This window comes from Protopterus annectens, chromosome 1.part2 (assembly GCF_019279795.1).
Source record: "Protopterus annectens isolate FY-2018-M chromosome 1.part2, PAN1.0, whole genome shotgun sequence".
Taxonomy (NCBI): Eukaryota; Metazoa; Chordata; order Ceratodontiformes; family Protopteridae; genus Protopterus; species Protopterus annectens.
Window position 1 is genome coordinate 947,362,139 of NC_056727.1, and position 24,057 is coordinate 947,386,195.

Sequence of the window (24,057 nt, forward strand, 5' to 3'; positions counted from 1 at the left end):
TGGTAATATGCGCCCTGGAGATCTATCGAGCACATCCAATCGCCTTCCCTTAGAAAAGGGAGAATGGACTGAACCATGACTATCCGGGAATTTTGTTTGGGCAACGGGCTTGTTTAAATTGCTGAGATCCAGAACTGGTCTCCAGTCCCCTGTCTTTTTTGGCATCAAAAAGAATCTTGAGTAGAATCCAGATCCGCATTGGTCTGGTGGGACTATTTGGATGACTCTTTTTTGACACAGCTTGTTTATTTCTGCAGCTGCTTCTTCCCTTTGACTGGGTGGAACGTTGGGAAGTTTTGTCAAAAGGTTTGGGTAAGTGATGAGGGGAATGGTGTAGCCTCTGGTTATGATCTTCTGCACCCAATAGTCAGAAGTTATTGAATGCCAGGCAGCGTGGTGCAGAGAGAAACGTCCCCTGACTGCTTCCAGAGGAAAGCAATCGGGCCGCTCTTCAGGACCACTGGTAAGGCTGCCCAGAGAAAGAATCCCTGGGTCCCTGATTACATGGGCACCCTCTGTCTCAGTAGGGGCGTCTTCCAGAATTGTTACCCCCTCTGCCCCTGGGGGTATCATCGCCACTTGTGGCACAGAAAGGACTCTGAGATTTTTTTTGTGCCACATTTTCCCACTCTGGTTCCTGAAAAAAATGAATGCTGAGGATTGGAAAAACATAGCCCTACAACAGACAGGGTCTTACCATCCTGCTCACACCTGGCCAGGGTATCTTTCACCTTGGGGCCAAAAAGGGAAGATGCTTCAACTGGAACATTCAGGAAGGAAGACTTGAAAGGGTCCACGAAGTCACAGAGGCGCATCCAGGCATGGCATCCCATAACTATGCCTGAATCTGCCGCTCTAGCCACCCCTTCGGTTGCATGTGAGAGCAACCTCCTGGAAGAATTGGAGATAGATTCCAGAGTAGCAAGCTGCAAGGCAACTTTGTCTCTTACCTCGTCGGAAACCTGTCCTGCAAGTGTTCCAGAGAGTTTGGAAACCAAGTTTCTTTGGAGCATCGTAAAATGTGCCAAGTAATTCAGAGACCATATGGCAAAAGTCGCTGAAGCAAAAACTCGCTTCTCTAATCTGTCCAAAGCCCAGGACTCTTTACTGGGTGGATGAGCAGTATGACTCTCTTCAGCGAGATCCTTTTTCATGGCTGCCATCACCATAGCTTCGACTGGTAAACCTTTTGACCAATATGGGTTTTCCTCGGGGGGAGGGGGGGTAGTATCTTGTCAGGTCTCTGTGGGATCGACTCAACAGAATCAGGGTTCTTCCAGGCACACTGCACCACGAGTTGTACCAGCTTGTCTGCAGGCAGGGTCACCCAAGAGGTAGATGGCTGGGCACTGAAAGCCTGCAGAAACACGGACTCCTTGGAAGAAGGGTTAGTGGCTTTCCAATCACCCCTCTGTTTCAACATTTCAAGGATGCCCCCAAAGGAGATATCATCAGGGAGTCACCATGGGGACCCTTCACTATCATCGAAATCCATATCCTCTGCCACAGACTCATCAGGGGAGTCTACGTGCTTCCTCTTGCATGATCTATTCTGTGGGGGCTCCTCAGTGGGGGTTTCTAAGGAGGACTCGGAAGAGGTGGTACCCTGTAACGGGGTCTCCTGTGACTTTCCTGCCCGGTGTCAAGGGCGGTGGCTTGTGTCAGCTGTAGCTTAGGGGAAAAAGAGATCTGGGGTTCTGACGTTGGTGGAATGCTTCCAGTAGCAAATGCCATCTCCATGGCTTGGAAAGCAGGTCCACGTGAAGAGGGATGGGAGCCCAGAACCAAGAAGGACAAATTTGGAACTGGGGGGTCACACCCCGCTCCGTCGAACCTGCTCCTGAGGGTGGAGCCTCAAGCAGGATCAGTGCAGACAGAACTCCTGGCATCATGGACGGAACCATAGACACACTTGGAACCGTACCACGAGCCGAAGAGCCCGCAGCCCAATCACAGCATTGAGGAAGGCCTGGTTCAGAGGGGACCGCAGGCCAAAGGGACAGTCCCAGAGCCCCAGTGAGGTCCACTACAGGTGCCGAGATGGGGGGTTCTGAAAATGACGTCAAAACTGAAGACTTTGGAACCAGTATGGTCAAAGTTGGAGAGTAGGATGGAGTCAGTGGAGAAACCAGCCCAGGTCCTGCAGGTGGATGGGTCCTAGACAGGGTGGGTATCCCCCTGGCTGTCAACAGCTGATCCAAAAGACATACCACGTCAAACTTGGAAAGGCTCCTGGTGGATCTAGTGGATACCCCCGACGGGGAGTCAGGCCATTCTAGGAACGGATTATATACTTGCTCTAGAACTGGATCTGTTGATGAAGAGTATCGAGTCCGTGGTGTGGAATCTATTGGCACCAATGTCTCAAGTTTGGAGACAGGAAGAAGTGGCGTCAAAATTGTCATTATCGGAACTGTGAAAGGACTCGGTGTTGGAGGAGCACTTGGAGCCGACACAGAAGGTTCAGTAGCAAATGTAATCACAGAGATAATCATCGAAGGCGTGCACTGTGCCGAAGCGGCACTCGGTGCCAAAGTTGTAGTAACCTTTGGAAAATCAGTAGTCAGTGCCATAGACAGTATCGGAGCCGAAGCTGGCACCAGTATAGGAACAGTCACAGTCGGAGCAGAAGAGGTTGGTGCCTATGAGGCGGACTTATGCTCCAAAGACAATTTTGGTACCTTGGACTTTACAGGCTTGCCCTGGTCACCTGATGGTGAAGAGGGAACAGAGTGGGACATTTTCTTTTCCTTAGTTAGACGGGATAAGACCTCCGTTGCAGAAAGGGCCTCTGAAAAGGGCGACTTAAGGAGGCCCTTCAGAATCAATTTGTTTTTGCACTCATTCAAGGTGTGCTGACTAAAACTTTGACAAATCAGACAAAGGGGTTGCACCAAAAGATGGGGCACCCCCAAACAATAAATACAGTCATCATGGGAATCACTGTTAGGCAGTTTACCCTTACATGAAGTACAATGCTTAAACCCCGATGTGCCCTTTTTCTCAGACATCATGAACAAAATACAGACAACAAGTCAGATAGAAAACTAAGGCAAAGAGTTCTACTATATCTATATCTAAATATATATCAAAAATAGGTGAAAAAGGAAGAAGAAATACCAATGATGGTATCTAAGAAATACCACAAAAGTAGGGAGAAATGCCGTACCACCAGTGGTACTTAAAATTACCAAAAAGGTAGAAACAGAAGGGTAAAAGTGTCTATAGACAGCTTCAAAGTTAAAGACCTTCACTAAAATTGGACTTTCCCACCCAGCCAGACTTTGCCAGTCAACAAAAACAAACAAACAAGCAAATAAATAAATAAAGTGCTTTTGGGAGGTGGGAGGAAACCAGACTACCCAGAGAAAACTCAAAATACGCAGAAAGAATTATGCAAAATACCACACAGACAGTGAGTAGCAATCAGGATTGAACTGCTCCCCCCCCAGCTTACCACTAAGCCACTGCACTCTCAAGTATTTAGAACGTCACCTCAGCCTACGCCAACATTTTAGAAAACATCAGTGAATGCCAAAGGAAACTCTTTAAAAACAGAGCATGGTCGTTCTCAATGTTCCTTTGCCCACAGAATACAGTAGCAATAGGTAAAAGTATATTTCTCCCACATTTAAAATAAGAGTTATCCATTTTATGTAATGTCTTCAGTAACTATTGTGAACACCATTTAAATAGAGGTAAACAAAATCTGGATAGATTCATGGCTCTAGTCTCTAAAATGCAGAATCACTGTGACACACTTACAAATGCAAATTATTTATAAGTGAAAGACTATGAAACTTTGTGTTCTTCAGTCTACAAACTTCAACATCCTTCCTGATTACTGCCCCTAACCTGACCTATCACTTCCATGCCTATAAAAGCACTTTGTTAAACATGAATCCATTGCAATATACACAACACAAAAAACTAAAACTCACAAGGATGATGTAGTATTTTTCTTATTTGTCCCCAAAGACTGGTACACACTAAGTACACACCAAACAAAACAGATCAATACCCTTTGTAAATTTAAGACACTTATTAAAAAATATATTTGAAGTAGATCCACATGAACGTGGAGGTGGTATCTGCCATAGGTGCACATGAATCCATTTAGCTATTCAGCCTATAAACTATACCAAACATATCATACAATGTAAATATCCACATAACTAAAATAACTAAACCTATCTTCAGTAATGTGGTCATTTCAAGACCTTAACTTCAGTCACTCATGATTCATACTACTACAATATATGTAACTGTGCATAACTGCATATTGTAAATAATGTAAATGTCTAAGATGGGTAAGTACTTACCCAGTTTAGTAGTTCACTACATGTAAACAGCATGATAACTATACAGTTTTGTACTTATTCAAACTAAATGCAGATGCGATATCGGAACCAAACCCGTCTGTCAAGGATGGAATAAGATTGACAACATCAGATCATCAGTTTAAACACATTACATAATTAAGATAGCAGCCAATTCAAATGTGAGAAGAAATATCTTCATGATTTAATTAAAACAGCAGTCTGTTCCTGCAAATGTACAGTATGTTATGAAGGACTGAAATGCATGCTGCTCTTACCTCTTCACAACATCGTCTGCTTACAGCAGCTCTGTAATTAATTCTAGCCCAAAGCTGATCTCTTTGTCTTAAGAAGTCAGGAAACAATTTCCTCCAGTTCTTTCCCAAGGCCCAGGGAAAAATTTCATACTTAGATTCTTCTTCATCTTCTTCCATAGTATTTGCCAGATATCTGCATGTTAAGACAAGGGAGTCAGATAAAGCATTTACTATAACAGCAGACTTCAGTTGTGGGTTCTGTACTTTTACCTGCTGAAAGATTCATTCACGGTGTGGCACAAGTCAGCATGTACCTTTCTTTCCTTCAGTTGTCTCTTATCATGCCCTACAACTGAACTAATATACTTGTAGAGAAAACATTTTTCTACTCCCTTTTCAGTTATTTTGCTAGTAGTAGTAAAAACACAGCCCATACTACTAATGAGAACACAGGGTAAGAAACATTAAAGGGCACCCATTATACCCAATTACATTTAGTTGTAACTTAAGAAAAAAAAAAGACTGTGCAGCCATGAAACCATACAAAAGTTTCTAGCTGTACATGTGTCTCCCTGGTATCATGAAATTATAAGTTATGTACTAACCATAACTAGGTGTTTGTGCTGTCCATTTTCATTCTTCCTCACTTATGGGTTATGGATCTGATCCTCGGTTCTCACTCGGCCTCATACTTTAGAATTCTGATCCAACTCTCGAGCTCCTCCCTCTACCCATAATGCCCCACTCCATCCCTATTGCCACAGATAGAGGTTGCTGCTCTAGTTTCCAATAATAGTCAGATAGAAAAGACAGGGCTCACACCTGGAACTGTAGGTTCCAGACACAATTCAAAAGGTCCCTCCAGAAGAAAAATGGATGGGGGATGGATGGGAAGGGGGGATGAGGAAGAATGAAAATGGACAACACAGATACCTAGTTACGTTGAGTACATAACTTATAAATCTGATGTTGTCCTTTCCATTCTTCCTCAATTATGGGACAGAGTCTCCATCTATGTTGATCTTGGATGGCCCTCATGGAGTGATATTCCAATCCGAAGTAGTGTTGAACCAAATGAGGTTCTATTTCTATATACAATGTCCAATTTGTAATGTGAAACAAATGTAGGAGTCTTGGACCATGTAGCTGCTGCACAAATGTCATTAACAGACATTCTTGACCAAAAGGCAGATGAAGTTGCCATGGATCTAGCTGAATGAGCTCGGGGAGGTTTTGGTAATGTCATACCCTTCTGAGGGTAAATCCATGAGATACAGACTGTAATCCAGTTATCTAGGGTAACTTTAGAAACGGATTGACCTAGGCAATTTGGAGAGAAAGATACAAAAAGCTGGTCTGACTTTCTAAACTTTTTTGTCCTGTGAAGGTAAAAATGTAGTTGTCAGTGTACATCAGGGAGGTGCGGCATGTACTCTCCTTATTGACAAAATTATAAAGAATAAAGGGAGAGATGAACAACACAGATGGAACGTTATGGTAAGTACATAACCTCTTTATGTGATGTTGTCAATCTCGTCTTTATTCTCACTGATGGGACTGCGTCCCAAACAACCTGACTCTTGGGTGGCTAATGGGAGAATATTCCTCAGAACCATAGAACCAAAACAGGCTCTACTCCTAGAGGCCAAATCCACCTTGTAATGAGTAATAAAGGTATGAGGTTTTGCCCAAGTTGCTGGAGTACAGATGTTATCCAATGGTAATCTAGACTGAAAAGCCTCAGACGTAGCTACAGACCTTGTGGAATGAGCTTTAACAGTGTTTGGAAGTGGTCTGTTTCTTGAATTATAAATGTAAGATATATGTAGTGTAAGCTATTTAGATAAGGTAACTTTTGTAACTGGTTGAACTTTTTTAAAATCAGAATAAGAGATGAAGAGCTGATCTGATTTTCTAATTTCGGAAGTTCTATGCAAGTAGAAATGGAACTGTCTACGAACATCTACGAGGTGCAGAAAATATTCTCCTTTATTCTGGAAGTTAGGGAAGAAAACTGGTAGCTCTATAGATTGGTTGATGTTACTTTCCAACCCAACCTTCAGTAGAAAAGAGGGGTTAGTGTGTAAAGAAACTCTGTCCTTATGAAAAATTAGATATGGGGGCTTAGCTGACAAAGCTTGTAATTCAGGAACACTTCTGGCTGAAGTAATAGCCACTAAAAAGAGTGTTTTCCAGAACAGGTATTTCAAGTCGCATGTCACAGAAGGCTCAAAGGGGGGCAGATGATGTTAGACAAAATGAAGTTGAGATTCCGGGGGGGGGGGGGTTGCATTTTTATATGGTTGTCTTATCACAGTAGTTCCTTTCAAAAAAACCTTTACAAAGTCTGTGCGACATGATTCTAGAACCATTCTCTCCTATATGGAAGTTAGAAATTGCTGCCAACTGGACTCTAATAGTAGCTGTAGCAGCTCCTTCATTGCAAAGCTTTGCCAAAAATTCTAGAATAGAAGGTATGGGCACAGAAAAGGGATCTGTCTGATTATTGTTGGCCCATGTAACAAATCTCTGCCATTTACTCCTGTACAGTTTTCATGTGGATGTTTTATGGGAAGATAACAAGATGTGTTTGACTGAAGAGGAAAGGAGAAGAAGTTTGGCAATCAGGGGAACTGGAGCAGCCAAGCTGTTAGTTTGAGATTGTTCAGGTGGGGGTGAACCATCCTTGATGGGTGAGTCAGAAGGTCCGGAGCTAGGTTCAGAATTCATGTTCATCCCGAAGATGAGGCTGAATAAAGGGGAACCAGATCTGACGAGGCCAACGGGGGCAATCAGGATTATTGTTGTCTCCAACAAGCTTGCTTTCTGCAAAACCTTGGGAATTAGGGGGATAGGAGGAAAGGCATAAAGAAGTCCTAGAGGCCAGTCATGAAAAAGTGCATCCCTTGGTGACTCCCCAGTGGGAGGGATGAGAGCAAAATATTTGCTGCATTTGGCATTGTTGGGTGATGAAAGGAGATTGCAGCAAGGCTGGCCCCAGTTCCGGAAAATCCCTTCCATAACTTTTTGACTGAGGAACCACTCATGTTGCCAAAGAATGGCCCTGCTCAATTTGTCTGCAATCACGTTGGATTTTCCTGGGATATGCATTGCTATCAGAAAGTGGTTGGAAGCCATTGCCCATTGCCAGACTCCCAGACCTTCTCGACAAAAGGGATACGATTTGGTTCCTCCCTGTTTGTTTATGTACCAGACAATGGCCATGTTGTCCGATTGGATTGCTATCATTCCTAGAGGGGGAGTGTCTTGAAATGCTTGCAACACTAAAAGCAGCACCCTCATTTCTAGGGTGTTTATGGGCAAATAAGCATTGTGTTCCTGCCAGATGCCTTGGACTGTCTTCCCTAGATAATGCCCCCCCATCTGAGAAGCATCCATGGTCACCATGGCATGGGGTTGAGGGGGCATGAATTGGCAGCCTTGAGAGTGAATCCACCAGTGAAGATCCTTCTTGTAAGTGCTGGTTATCATTATCCTGTGCAACATTGGAAGTTCCAATTGACCATTGTGTGGAAAGTAACCATTGAAGTATTCTCATATGTAGACAAGCTGGGGGAATGAGTACAATTGATGCAGCCATTTTTCCCAGTAATCGGAGAACTAATTCTGCAGAGGCTCATGTCTTCTTGATTAATAGTTTTACATAATGGCAGAGACAGTCCAGTCTGTCTTGTGGACGTCTTGCTACTAGTGTAGTCATGTTTATTTCTGCTCCTATGAAAATTAAGTTTTGACATGGTTCTCTAGCAGATTTCATGTAGTTTATGGTAATATCTAGGGAGAAGCATAGCTGAAGGTGTAGTTCCTGCTTGTAGCAGAAGATGCCTGGTCTGGCAGGTTATGAGCCAGTCATCCAGATATGGAAACACAAGGAATCCTCTGCATCTCACGTGAGCCACTACTACTGCCATACACTTGGTGAATACTCTGGGGGCTGTAGTGAGACCAAAAGGCAGAGCTTGAAACTGGTAGTGACTGGCTCCAAGCCAGAAGTGCAATAACCTTCTGAATCGCCTCTCCATCAGAATGTGGTAGTATGCATCCTGAAGGTCTATAGAGCACATCCAGTTGTCTTTCTCCAGGAATGGAAGTATTGACCTCAGGGTCACCATCCAGAACTTGGCCTTTTTACAGATTTGTTTAGAATACTGAGATCCAAAATGGATCTCCAGTCCCCTGTTTTCTTTGGAGCTAAAAAGAATCTTGAGTAAGTTCCAGATCTTCTCTGGTCTGCAGGGACTTCTTGGATGACTCTTTTTCTTAGCAACATTTGGATTTCTGATGTTGCTTGTTCCTTTAGACTGGGTGGAATGTCTGGAACTGAATTATTTACAGGAGTGGGGAAGGAGAAGGGAATGATATATCTCTCTGGATATTATGTCCTGCACCCATTTGTCATTTGTTATCTTTTGCCAGATTACTTGGTGCAGAGACAACTGAACCCTGACTGCCTCAGAGGTAAGCAATCAGGCACTTTTTCAGGAGTGCTGGAAGGGTCTGCCAAAGAAAGATTCTCTGGAGCCCTGATTCTGTGGGCGTCCCCTGCTGTGAGGGTGGCATCTTCTGTTATTATTCCCCCCTCTGCCTCTAGGGGAACTTTCACTTTGTGTGTCCTGGAAAGACCTTTGTGATTTTCTGAACCACATTTTCCCACTACCCCTCTGACCCTAAGGAAAGGGTCTGGTAAGTGTGGAAAAATGCACTCCAATGGCAGATAATGGCTTCCCCTCTTGTTCACACCTGGTGAGCATCTCTTTTAACTTTTGGCCCAAAAAAGAGAAGAGCCATCAAAGGGGGTGTTCATGAAGGAAGATTTGAAGGGCCCTGCGAAATTGCAAAGCTGCATCCAGGCCTGCCTCCTAAGAGAGAGATGCCTGAACCCACTCCCTACTCATTCCATCTGCTGCATATGATATAAGCCTCATGGATGAGTTCATGCCTGAATTTAGGGTGGCGAGCTGAGCATTGACTTTATCTGCCACCGCATCAGCTACAGCTCCTTGGAGGGAGTCCGATAGTTCTTTTAGCAGGTCCCTCTGCAATCTAGTAAAATGGGAAAGGTAATTCAGTGACCACAAGGCAAAGGTCGCAGATGAAAAGATGTGCTTTCCATACTTATCCATACTTTTAGAGTCCTTACTCAGAGAAGGGACAGAGGAGCTGGTCTCGGAAAACTCCTTTTTACTGGCCACTGCCACGACCATAGCATCAACTGCTACACCTTTTGTCAAAAAGTTCTTATCCTTAGGTGCTGTAATGTACTTATTTGGCCTCCTAGGAGTGGGTTCTATGGTATCTGGGGTCTCCCACACCTTCCAAGAGATTCATTCCACAAGCTTGTCGAAAGGAGCGGTCACCCAAGAGGTTGAAGGGCAAGAACCAAAGGGCTTCAGGTATACAGACTCCTCAGCCAAAGGGGAGGTAGATTGCCAATCACCTCCCTGCTTTAAAATTTCCAGGATGTCTCCAAAAGAGACATCTTCAGGAGGTGACCATGGGGAATCTACTGCTTCATCGAGGTCAGTATTAGATGTGACTGACTCCTCTGGGGAGTCAATATGGTTCCCCATGCATGTCTTCTTCTGAGGGACCTCCTCAGTGGGATATTCTGGGGAGGTTTCAGAAGATGAGGGTGTTCCCTGCTGGACATCCTGAGGCCTAGGGTTTCTGCGGGACTGTGAAGAGGGTAGGTGAGAAGAGAAAAACACCTTGCCAGACCTGGGAGAGAAATCTGAGAGAGATTGTGTCTCAGATTTGACAGGTAGTCAGAACCCTCCTCATAACTTCAAGGCAGTCTGCCCCTGCTCCGAAGAACTCTCTGGAAGCGACAAGCAAGTTTTTGAAGCTAAAAGGAAGCAGACTCAGACTGACACGTCACACAATCCACATTTATTGATGTGTGCTTTTGTTTGGTCCAGTACCAAACTTCTTCAGATACACATTAAAAATCACGTTCAGGTTATATACTTTTAAAACAATCATGTGGTTAATCACCTGATCCAATTCCATTATTAGTCATGTGATTCACCTTATACTACTTTAACAACATCTCCATTTCCTATAATTAATATATGTAAACCCAAATTGTACTTCACAGGTTTTTAAATCAATAAAACATTAAAAACAAAACAACTTCCCTGCCTTAATTATCTATTCAGATTTTTTAATTTTAGTATAGAATTTACAGAACAAACATCATTTAAACCAGGTGGTACATAAGAATGGCAACGTAGTTGCCAAAATAATTCACAAGCTTCTAGCTTTAAAGATGAAGCGCCCCCCCCCCATCCTTTTGGATGTGATCAGTTATTCTAAACTTAAACCAATGAAATGGACATTCATTAGATGTCCTCTAACTTAAACGGATGCTAACCACTATTAAAGAGATAAGAAAGGGTAACAACAGTCACTACAAGTAAAAGCAAATATTATTTCATGATAAAGATAGTTTCTTACAGTTTTGGTAGAATATAAGGAAGAAAAAGATTAAACACTTAGCCCAGAGCTGCATCCAACCTCTTCGCAGCAAACAAGATCTGGAGTAAATAGGGGGTTGCATTATGGGTAAAAAAAGGGCCCACAGGTTTTGTTGAAGACCTTGAGATTGCAAAATGGCCAAGATGGATCTGATGGATCTGATATGACCCATCAGTGAGAATAAAGGCGAGATTGACAACATCACATAAAAGAGTTATGTACTCATCATAATGTTCTGAGTTGTTGACTTCATTCATCTTCAACCTGCGGGTTCGGATCCAATTCTCAGATCTGACTTGGCCGTATACTAGGTCTAGGATCCGAATTCTGATCTCCTTCCCTACCCACAATGCTCTGCTCTCCCCTCATCCCCTCAGATCAAGTTTGCTGCTGAAAACACATGGAATGTCTCTAACATAACTTCTTTCAAATAAAAGGTATATACATACATAATTAAGAAGGAAGGAAGGTAGAAAGCCCTTCAGGAGCTCAAACAGGTGAAAATGAATACTGTCAGGCCATCCACCAGGCCTTAATTCTTATGGAAGGGGGATGGAGGGAGGGAAGATTGAAGATGAATGAATTCAACAACTCAGATGCAACGTTATGGTGAGTACATAACTTCTTTATCTGAAGTTGTTGACTTCATTCAAATCTTCAGCTGTGGGACAGAGTCCTTAGCTACAGTAACCTCAGAAGTCCCTCAAAGAAGGATATGCCAGAGCACTGCAGAACCAAAGGATGCCCTGTTTCTGGAGATAATGTCCAAGACGTAATGAAATATAAAGGTATGAAAATGTATCCAGGTGGCAGCTGCACAGATGCCATCAATGGGAGCTCTGGACCAAAAAGCTGAGGACGGTGACACAGATCTAGTTGAACTGGCCTTAATTTGGAAAGGTAATGAAAGTCCTCTGGAAGAATACACAAGAGAGATACAGTTGGAGATACAGTTGTCCAACATGACTTTGGAAACAGGTTTGCCCAAATTAGACTTTGAAAAGGATACAAAAAGCTGATCAGACTTTCTGAAACATTTAGTTCTGTCTAGATAAAAACTTAATTGTCTATGTATATCCAACATATGAAATTTGTACTCTCCCTTGTACTGAAAATTGGGGAATAAAACCGTAAGACTGATGACCTGATTGATGTTAGCTTCAGAAGCAATCTTGGGCAAGAAGAAAGGATTTGTACATAGAGTAACTCTGTCTTTTGTGAAAGATCAAATAAGATGGCTTGGATGATAGGGCTTGAAGTTAGCAGAGGTGATGGCCACTAAGAATACGGTTTTCCAAGATAAGTACTTCAAATCGATTTTTGCTGCAGGCTCAAAGGGAAGTGCAACCAAAGCTTGCAGAACCATGGTGAGATCCCAAGGAGGAGTGGGATTTTTGATAGGTGGATGTAGCAGAAAAGTACCCTTCAAAAAGGTTTTGGATAGTTTAGAAGAAGCCAAAGAAGATGAGTTTTCTCCAGTGTGAAAACTGGAAATGGCTGCCAAGTGAACCTTCACAGTAAAGAAACTAGCATTGTTATGGTAAATGGAGGCCAGGAAATCCAGGATGGCAGGAATAGCCACCGTAAAGGGATCTAAATGGTGTTGCTAGGCCCAAATAGAAACCTTTTCCATTTGCTATTGTATATCCGTCTGGTAGAAGGTTTGTGTGCTGTGATCAAGATCTTTTTGAATGGGGATGAAAGCCTGGGAGTTCTAGCCATCACTGAAACTGAAGCAACCAAGCAGTCATTTTCAGGCTTGCGAGATCTGGATGGGTCTGTCCTGACAGATGGGACAGAAGATCTGGAATGGGGTCCAGAGTCCAAGGCAGACAAACCAGGTGAGACCAAAGGAAGGGAAACCAAACTTGCCAAGGCCAAAAGGGAGCAATGAGGATTACTTTGCACTTCAACCTCTGAGCTTTCTATAAAAACTTTGGTATGAGAGGAAGAGGGGGATAAGTGTAAAGCAGACCGGGAGACCAAGCATGGACTAGAGTGTCTCTTGGTGACTGCCCCTGAGGAGGGATCAGGGTGAAGAACTCACTGAATTTTGTGTTGGAAGGGGAGGCGAAGAGATCGCAGCAAGGTTGACCCCATTTCTGGAAAATCATGTTTGCCACTGAAGTATTGAGAGACCACTTCTGGGGCATTAGAATGGTTCTGCTGAGCTTGTCTGCAAGGATGTTTGACTTCCCCTGCAATGTGTGTTGCCACTAGAAAATGGTTGGAAGAGATCACCCACTGCCATAACTTCGTGGCTTCTTGACATAACAGGTATGACTTGGTTTCTCCCTGTCTATTGAAATACCAGACAACAGACATGTTGCCCATTTGAATTGCAATGGTCCCAGCAGGGAAAGAGGAATAAAGTGCTTGCAATGCCACAAGCACCACTCTAATTTCCCAGACATTTATATGCAAGTTGGTCTCGAAATGGGACCATGTGCCTTGGACCATCTGACGCAGGTAATGCCCCCTCACCTGAACCGGGAAACATCTGTGGTCACTCTGGCTGCTGGGGGGGGGGGGGTGAAGGGTCGACCTTGGAGGAGCACTTCTGACTGGAGCCACCAGAGAAGAGATTCCCTACATACTAGAGATAATTTTACTGGATGGCTGAGTGGGTAAGACCTCCGCCAGTGTCCACTGCAGTACTCTCATAGAAGTCGTGCTACTGGAACAAGAGTGATGGGGGCAGCCATGGAACCCACAGCCCTGAGAACAAGACCTGCCAGAGGAGCAGGAATAGTCAAGATCTGTCTGTTATGGAGTCTTAACGTGGAGATCCGGTCTGGTGGCAGAGGAGCTAGACAACGAACTGTATCCACATGGGCTCCAATGAAGTCTATCAATTGGACTGGTTGAAGTTGTGACTTCTTCAGGTTGACAAAAATGCCCAAGGCTGAGGCTAACTGAAAAAGGTAATCCCTGGCTTAGATGAGTTGATGCCTGGTGGGAGCAGTGAGGAGTCAATCATCCAGGTAGGGAAACACATGGAATTCTTCCAGTCTCAAGTGAGCTGTCACTACTGCCATGCATTTGGTGAAAGCCATGGGGGCTGTGGTGAGACCAAAGGGGAGAACCCTGAACTGGTAATGATTGGCTCCCAGCTGGAAGCGGAGATACCTCCTGGAGCACCTGTTCATCTTGATATGATAGTATGCATCCTGGAGGTCTACAGAGCACAACCAGTCATCTTCCCGCAGGAAGGGCAGAATGGACTGAATAGTGACCATTCAGGACTTTGATTTGGTTACTGACTTGTTGAGGTTGGTGAGATCCAAAATGGGTCTGAGGTTTCCTGTCTTCTTGGGCACCAAAAAGAGTCTGAAGTAAACGCCTTATCTGAGCTGGTCTTGGGAGACACTTTGAATGACTCTTTTCGTGAGCAGGTTTGAAGTCTCTAAGGCTGCCACTTCCTTCTGATTGGGTGGAACACTGGGGAGGATGCAGGTTGGGGAAGGCTTTCGGGAAAAAAGGGTATGGAATAACCTCTAGATACGACATTTAAAACCCAACAATTGTTCGTGATGGCTTCCCAGGCTGTTGTGTACAAAGATAAACGTCCCCCAACTGCCTCCACAGAACAGCAGTTGGGCAATCTGTCAGGATCGCTGATTGAGCCTGTTGGAGAAAGTATCGCGAGACTCCTGCTTCATCAGACCCCCCCCCCCCACTGCCCCAAGGGTGGTGTCTGTCATTGGTACCATTTCCACCTTTGCCTCTGGAGGAAAAATTACTCTGTGAATCCTGAAAAGGACCCTGAGATTTTCAAAACCACAACTTTTTACCTCCATGCTGCTTCCTGGAAAAGGGTCGCTATGGGGTAGCAAAGTGGATTCTGATGGCAGACAAGGTCTTTCCATCCTTTTCACTTTGGAAGAGCATGTCTCTGATAGTGGGACCAAACAAAGATGATCCATCAAAAGGGGTATTAGTGAAGGATGCTTTGAAGGGTTCCGAGAAATCACACAGCTGTATCCAGGCATGGAGTCTGATAGCAATGCCTGACTTGGCCGCCCTTGAGGTACCTTCTGCAATATGAGAAATTAGCTGCATGGATGTGTTGGCAATGGACAGTAGGGTGTCCATCCTGGAGGAAAAGGTTTTCTGTTCCTCAGCAGAGATGGACCCTGGGACAGAACTAAAGATTTCCTTGACTAAGTCCCTCTATGGTCTGATTACATGTGGCAAATAATGTGAAAGTCACTGAAGAGTACACCTCTATGGGTCCACTTATAAATCTTGAAAGCTCATCATTTCGAAATTCAAAATACTGAGTCCAAAATCTCAAATGTTCAAAAATACTGAAAACTCAAAATACTGAATTTCATAATATTGAAAAAAAAACTACAGGATACCAACACTTACTATACTCCACCAGAAGTACATAGAGAAACAAATAAAAGACAAAGCATATTAGTTTACTCCAACTATTAGCTGGGGGCAAGCCCCCTGCACCCCCCACACCCCCTGCTACTTAAATATATCAATTCTGAGATCACACTTTACTACCCTAAGATGACTTATGTTGTTGTATAGCAAATTAAAAGGGAACATGACTAAGGTTACAAGCAGTCATGAAGCACGTAATGGTATGTTTGCCATTTTCCTCTGTGGAGTGTGATCTTGGAGTTGATATATTTAAGTATCAGGGTGTGTGTGTGTGGGGGGGGCACAGACCCCACATCGGAGGTGCAGGGGGCCTTGCCCCTCTCCTTATAGTTGGAGAAGAGTAAGATGTTTTGTTATGTAGTTGTGCTGGAATATTGTAAGTGTTGGGGCCAGATTCAGGAAGCCTCCGTGTAAGAGTTATAACTCTTACACTGAGGCTGCAGTTAAACTGTGTGATGTCAGCATGTCATGCATATGCATGAGGTGCATGAGGCATGCTGAATCACACTAGTAACTCTTACGGTCCGTGTAAGAGAGTAGGGGCGTGTCTGTAGGCTAAGCCCTGCAAGCGGACACGCCCCCGGAAGACTAGAATGGCTGAAAGTAAACAGCCACGAGAAAGGCCATGAAAATGTGAATAAACACACTATACAACACATGCCCCGACTGGCCATTAGTGTATAAAGTGAAGAGATGTCATAAAATTAAATTAAATCCTTTTTTTTTGTTAAACCCGTAAATGTTTGCTACTGTGTGTGCAGCGGGTGTGCTACTAAGCGCAATCACAGTCAGCAGTCAGTGGAAAAGGATATAAGAACTAAATATGCATAGCAAGCCAAGTTATAATAGCTTTGCGGTAGAGTTGCTCGCCTAAGAGTAGGCAGGCAGGGTTCGAGCCCCTACAACAACCTTTTTTTTTTTTTTTGTAAATAAGCACTAAAAAGCCCCCTGACAGTATTGTACAAATGTAAATGTATTCCCTTTTGTAAAATGGAATGAAATAGAGCATATATTTTGAAGTAACATAATAATAAAAATAGTCAGAAATGTACTGATAGCTAAGCTGCTGTGAGACAGAGTGCCCGTAGCTGAGTAGTGTTTCAAAAGCTGCAAACTGCGTGCCCGTTGCCAAGCTGCAGTTAGACAGACTGAAACTGTGTGCAATTAGCTTAACATGTGTGTCAGTAGCCAATTAGGATTTATCCCAGCGCACACCGTTTGCGCGCCGCTCCCACAAGCTAACTGCCAGTGCGCATGCGTTACCTCCGCGCAAACGGCGCAGACCTGGTTTAAAGTGCTTAAAAGTGCCTTTATGGCACTTTGATTGACAGGTCCTGTACTCAGTTTGAAAGTTTGCTAAGAAAAATAAATTCCCACTGTCAGTCTCGAACCCAGGACCTTGGTAACATTAGTCTGTATGACCTACCACTAAGCCATGCCTGCTTTACAAGAACACAGTGCTAAAATAAATATAACATGTAATAGTAGGAATCAGTATAAAGGCAATATAGGAGATGTACTATCCAAAGCATGTCAGGTAGAGTTGTAATGGCCAAATTACTGGATTCCCATACTAGTTCAGTGTGAACAGAAACAGCACTGCTACCTGTTAGCTTGTACATAATAATGTAAGGTAATGTACATATGTGAAGGTATGTATATCTACACATACATATATATAAATATATATTAATACATATGAAATATAATCGTAGGTCTCAGTAGCCATACACACTCACTACAGGAAAAAGTTAACATAATTGCAGCAACCTGAATCTGCAACACAGCCTGACCCCTGTGTGACCTACTTACCCTTCTAACTGCTTACAGGTGGCCTCAGCTATTTGATTGACAGGTCCTGTACTCAGTTGGAAAGTTTGCAAAGTAAAAAATTCCCACTGTCAGTCTCGAACCCAGGACCTAGGTAACATTAGTCTGTTTGACCTACCACTAAGCCATGCCTGCTTTGGAAGAACACACTGCTAAAATAAATATAACATGTAATAGTAGGAATCAGTATAAAGGTAATATAGGAGATGTACTATCCAAAGCATGTCAGGTAGAGTTTTAATGGCCAAATTACTGGATTCCCATACTAGTTCAGTGTGAACAGAAACAGCCCTGCTACCTGTTAGCTTGTACATAATAATGTAAGGTAATGAACATATGTGAAGGTATGTATATCTACACATACATATATATAAATATATATTAATACATATGAAATATAGTTGTAGGTCTCAGTAGCCATACACACTCACTACAGGAAACAGTGAAGATATATGCAGCAACCAGAATCTGCAACACAGCCTGGCTCCTGTGAGACCTACTAAGCCCTTTAACTGCTTAAAGGTGCCTCCAGCACTGTGATTGATAGGCCCTATACTCAACTCAAAAGCAGAATATGAGCATACTAGTAGGCCCTACCACAAGACCATTGTAACACTAGTCTGTATGACCTACCACTAAGACATGACTCTCATACAGGAATATAGTGCTAAATCGTGGAACATGTAATAGTAGGAATGAAGATAAAGGCAATATAGTATGTCTACTACCCAAAGCATGTCAGGCAGACTTTTATAGTCACAATTACTGGGTTCCCATACTAGTGTAGTGTTAACAGAAACAGCCCTGCTAATTGTTAGCTTGTACCCAATAATGTCAGCTAATGTACATATATGAAAGTATGTATATGTACACAGATATATATATATATTTATATAGCAATACATATGACATATAGTTGTAGGTGTCAGTATGCATACACACTCACTACAGGGAACAGGCAAGATAAATGCAGCAACCTGAATCTACAACACAGCATGAAGCATGGGAGATGTACTAACCTTCACACTCACAGAACACTGTCAACAGCATACCAGCATGGTCCACGCCCTAAAATCTGAAAGGGCAGCGCCTATCTCACATACCCTTTTATAGCAGTGTCCTGAAATCACAGTGAGACATGCAATCAGTACACACCCAGCTGCTTGCAATTAGCAAATGCTGCCTTACAATTGGTGCAGAGGCCATCACATGGACCTATGCAGATACCTACAAAAGCTTTGAGTTCCCACACTACACTCACGCAATACATTCATTGCACAAACACTACGGATAAAGAGAGAGAGAGAGAGAGAGAGAAAACAACCAAACAACCAAAAGAAAACAAATATTAGGACTGCCAGCAGCAAAATCAGCAGCAAGCAGCAAGGAGCAAGCAGCAAGCAGCACCACTGGCACAGCAACAGCTGCCACAAACACAGGTAATGCAAAGTAGCAGGTTAATCCTGTGTATACTGTGACACCTCAAATGTATCATAGTTCACTATCTATAGGTATGTGCATGAGATAGGTTGTGTGTAGATAGTCATGAAATATAAACATATGTAATATTGTTGTACATGTGGGCCATAACTAACACTTCCATAGCTTAGAACACAAGGCCAGTTGTGCATATGATGCAGTAGTTCCCAGGGTCAGTAGAGGTTCCTCCTCATTGGTGTGGGACCACTGTGTATGTATGGCACTGTTCAGGTACATATCCTGTAGTATGGCCAGGGATTAATATCAGTCTGTCATGTGGTGCTATGTCCTCCAGGGGTGAATGTAGCACACATCCAGGGATACCATTTCGTAACAGTGATGATATGTGTTCTGCAATGATGAGGGTGGCTCTCACCTGGACATGTGAGAGGATAGGGAGGTTACAGTCATCTGGGATAACTAATAACACGTGTGTAGGACAATGGGGGTACCTGCACCTAAACTGTCTGCAACAATGTTGCCAATATCTGTGCATTTGGTGAATGTGAAGCCACTTAACACTGCAGACAACAGATGCCTTCCGTCATGTGAATATGCCCTGTGCTGCAGTAGCCTCCTACTATTGTTATACAATATGCCTGTATCTGTAGTCCACTGGACAGGATTAATAAGTGGTGTGCAGTTGTTCTGGGTTAGATAACTGTGTGCACAGTACATGCAGTATGTGGGATGTCTGTGGTAAGCATATGCAAAGGTGCTGGCGGTGTGTGTTGTGGCTTCCACTGGCCCAGTGGTCTGCATGCATAGCATCACTGTCATAACTACTGAATAACTGTGTAATAACATGCATACATAGCAAGGTAGTGTACTGTGCTTGTGGTGTTGTTCGGATATGTATATCCAGGCTGAGTAATGTGTGTCCACATCACAGGGTTGGATGGCAGCACACATCCAGTATGTATGGATGAACACCCAGAATGTGTCAGTCGTGTCACCTGTGCTGGCGTATCTCCCCATTTCCTGTCCATCCCCCTCAACACACACACATGCAACATATGGCAGAAGTACTATAGCAGTACACACATGTTCATAGGTTCATACTAGGCTATCTGCCCAAGGGCATTTACAAGCCCAGCCCATCGTTTTGTGGCTTACGCCACCCCTTTAGTATGGGGAACCATACCCATTATTTTGCTGTGCCTCTGTCGAGCAGTGACACTGAGGTAATCCCTGGGGTATATCTGCGATCTCCCATCCATTGGTCAAGATTTCTCTTGAACAAGGCCAGCGAAGTGCTCTGCCTCACATATACCGTGATTTTGTTCCACAGCATAGGGAGTCTTTGGGTGATGAATCTATCCCTCCAGCATGTCCTATTAATAGCCGTGTCGAGGTTTAAGTCTTCCGCCCTTGTGGCTCTGATGGAGCTAGATATTTTGAGGTGAAGCATATTCATCAAATCTGGGTTTGACATGGCCTTGTATGTTAGGCAAAGGTCACCTCTGAGCAAGCGGTGGCGACTGAATAGAACATACATGGACATGCTGGAGGGCAAATCCTAACCGAGAGGCTCCCTTCACTCTGTAATGAGCTCGAACAGTTGAGAATGAACAGTTCATAGGTTCATACTAGGCTATTTGCCCTAGGGCATTGGTAAGCCTAGTAGAATGTGTTTGTCTTTTGCCACCCAATCACAAGTTATGCTGCTATGCCCTTGTCCGACTTTAGTATACTGTGCCTCTGTCTAACAGCGACATAGAAGTGATACCTGGGGTACAACTATGATCTCCATCCACTCATCCAGATTCCTATGGAAGAGAGTCAATGAGGGACTCTGCCTAACCAGTAGTGTGAGCTCATTACAGAGTGAAGGGAGCCTCTCGGTTAGGAATATGCCCCTCCAGCATGTCCATGTATGTCAGTGCTGAGGTCCAGCTCTTCTGAGCATGTGGCTGTATGGGACTCTGATTGCCTGAGGTGCATCACGTTCATTACTGCTAGGTAGGACATGGCTGTATATGGCACGCACAGATTGCCTCTGAACAGGCAGTATGCCACTGAGTCCAGCTGGATTCACTTTACCTGGGCAGAATATGACATCTGTGTGAGCCATTGCATCCCCTTGATGATGTACTGTTGTCCTGTACCAGTTGCTGTAGGTGTCTGGTTAGGTACATCCCAAAAGGTGCATTGTATGCAATTATAGGCCTGATGATGGATGAGTACAGAGGCACAATGACCTCCCCTGCCATACATGTGAATCAGTCATGATTAGCTGGGCTATATAACATGTCTGTCAATCCACGTTGGCCATGTGGTAGACAAATGACAGACCGCTACCATGTTTCTTCCCCAGGTCCCCAACTTCGTCTTCTGTACTCAATGGCCTAACACCTATGTTGTACTGTGCCACCAATGTGGAGGCGTGGGAATCTGCATTGAATACTGATACTACCCCTCCCTTGTTCAAGTGTTGGGGCCGACAAGAATGGTAACAGCTATAACGTGGTAGTACTGGTGTGCTCCTGTGAAACCTGAAACAGGTTCATGTTACTGCACAGATATCGATGTCCAGAATGCTAGGTAGGGTTTTGGGTGCGTGCATCCTTGGGTCTTGAGTAGCATCACTCTTATTTCCTCATCCTTTGTGATACAAATGGATGTGGGTTTGCCTTATGAGCCTTGCCTAATACAGGCACTATGGGTGTAGCAGGAGGCTCTGCCAAATGTCAATAGGACTGTGGTGACAGGTGCAAGCTGTCCCTAGCAAAACATACCACCCCAAGATGGCAGGCATTGGCACACCTGTGAATGACACCAGTATGTCAGTCAATTGTTGGAAGGGATCATCGCCTTGATATTGTGGCATCGTTCTAGGTGAGGGTAGGATGCTACTAAAGGTCAGGGTCAAACTGTCTCGGGCTACGTGCTCAGAGAGCTCTGTAATGTCTCATGTCATGTAGTCCAGGGAGGAATGTGTCAGGCCATTCACAGCAGCATGGACATTGACTGAGTCATACCTGTACCTGCCTTGGGGTTACCTGAGTGTTTGTGTTATGTGGCAGGTCATAGTGCCTGACAGGCTGCACACCGTGACCCTCACCTCGTTAAGCCTGTTGAACATGATGTGAGTGTGCCTGATGATAGAGGCACCTAGTACAGGTGTATGAGGTGTGTTGTTAACTGTTAATGGCTGTGAGTGTTCAGCACATTGGCTTTGTGTGATATGTGTTGCACATGTTCGTTTATGTGGTAGTGGTTGCCTGGATGTCTGCTTAGGAGGTCTCTGCTGCATAGGCAGAGCTGTGGTCTGAGCCTACAAGTATGATCATGTGTGATCATGTGTTAGGTCTGCTGTTGTGGTAGGTCTCGTGAGACTGGAAGTGTAGTGAGTGATCCCCTTTGCCACGTGACTGGTTATGGCGGTATTGAGTAGACAGAGCCTAGCCTCCAGTCTGGTATATGGTTGCATCACTCACATGAGTTTGAATTTGTTGTTAGGAGGAGGGGTTGTCTGTGTACATACAACTGTTCTAACATTGTCTCTGGAGTACCACACTCACCAGCTGGACTGGGAGGGAACTGACAACTGACCTCTGGACATGCTAGAATACTATTGTGAACTCTGTAATCACTAATGATTGAAAACAAGGTCCAGTGGGGAGTGAGGGTGTACTGACATTACCTACAACTGCTGACTGATATAAAAGTGTCAGTGAGCAAATGCCAGGTAACCTAAGTGCAATGTGTCACAATGAAGTAAATGCAACAATGACAAGCAGTCACTTGCTGTCATGTGTAACATGGAAGTGCGTACAGTAAGCAATGCAGATAACAGTAGTGAGTCACAGATGTGTTGAGAAGATGTGTACTATGTGGAAGTAGCATACCAGTGAAATAACAAGCTAACAGATAACAAGCATATAAACAAAGGTAGATCCAGGAGGCCTGGATGTAGTGTTTGCTACAACAAACAAGGTGTAGCAATGTCAGTAAGATACAGCTCAGATATGCAGGCACTATAAACCTGAAACCAGATGTCCCCAGCTATGAATGGCAGAGTACAGTCTATTGTCACACATGAGTGCAGACCACAAACCTCGTTAATGTTAAATAACTGGCCTGAAGGCCAACTGCCCATACCAGAAGTAATACACTTGTACACTGGGCCCACAATCAGCAGTTCCCAACTTCAATGGATGAAAGATATGTGTCCTGCCACCACAGTGCTTGCCACCAACCGCCCTAATGTAAAACAACCGGTCTGAAGGCCAAGTACTTAGTACAAATGACATAGAATGATAGCTACACTGTAATCAGGTTTTAACCAATCAGTAATAAGTAGAAGTTAACACTCCCTGTATAGAATGTGTACCATGTATTGTTGAGATACTATGCTGATAACCTGTTTGTGTACCTTTCCAGATAGACATGGCACCTAAAAGGAATCCTGCCTACTCTGCTGCAGAGGATGGCGTGATCCACCAGAGCCTGGTGCGTGACTATGCCATCCTGTTCTCACGCACCACCCAGAATCAGCAGGAGAGGTCTGCACTGTGGCTTAACCTTGTTAGCAGGATAAATGATGTTGGCATGCATGATAGGACATATGAGCAGGTGAGACATCACTGCAGTGATTTGATAAGAAATGTCCGCCAGCGTGCTGCAGATATCCGCAGGCAACAGGTTGCCACAGGTGGGGGGGTGGCCACACATCCCCCCCTCACCAGACAGGAGGGGCTACTGCTAAGTGTTGTGGAACCAGCCCCAGAACAACAGCAACAACCATGCATCCTGATGGAGGTTGGGTCCACACAGCAACAAGACAGCGGCGTGCAGGTAAGATGCCATATTCATTTATTGTTATTACTTTTACATTTGTTGACCCAGATAGTCTAGCTGGATATAACTTCATTTTCAGTAGAGGCCTGTGGAGAAAAGCTCCACACATAGCGTAATAAAGGCAGACAGACAAGTTGTCAATACAGACAGCCAACATAATAGAATTGTACACCAGCCTGTTAATCAAATCAACATACATGTAAGGAAGTCAAACAGTTTAGAGTCATACACAATGTACCGTTGGTTTCAAAGCAATCCTACCTAAAGCATAATGGTTATGCAATAAGGCAAAAGCCATATACATAATAGTTAGGGCTCAGAAGGGTAGAGAAGTAGAAGGAGTATGACAGATACAATGATATGGAAGAGGCAGGAGTCAAGAAGGGAAGTGAGGAAAAGTCATCATGATATATATACAGACATGATGTGCAGCTGATGTGTATAAGGGAACTAGTGTACTACTGTACTGTATC

The 24,057-nt window shown here is 44.0% G+C and overlaps 1 protein-coding gene across 2 annotated transcripts in view; it reads right to left on the reverse strand.

Annotated features, from left to right (window-relative positions):
- The window catches only part of SPDYA (speedy/RINGO cell cycle regulator family member A), a 1,384,696-nt gene that overhangs the window by 202,335 nt on the left and 1,158,304 nt on the right, over positions 1-24,057 (reverse strand). For both annotated transcript variants that reach the window (XM_044059902.1, XM_044059901.1), the window contains one exon: positions 4,598-4,769. In XM_044059902.1, the coding sequence (XP_043915837.1) occupies positions 4,598-4,769 (172 nt within the window). The remainder of the gene's footprint in view (positions 1-4,597; positions 4,770-24,057) is intronic.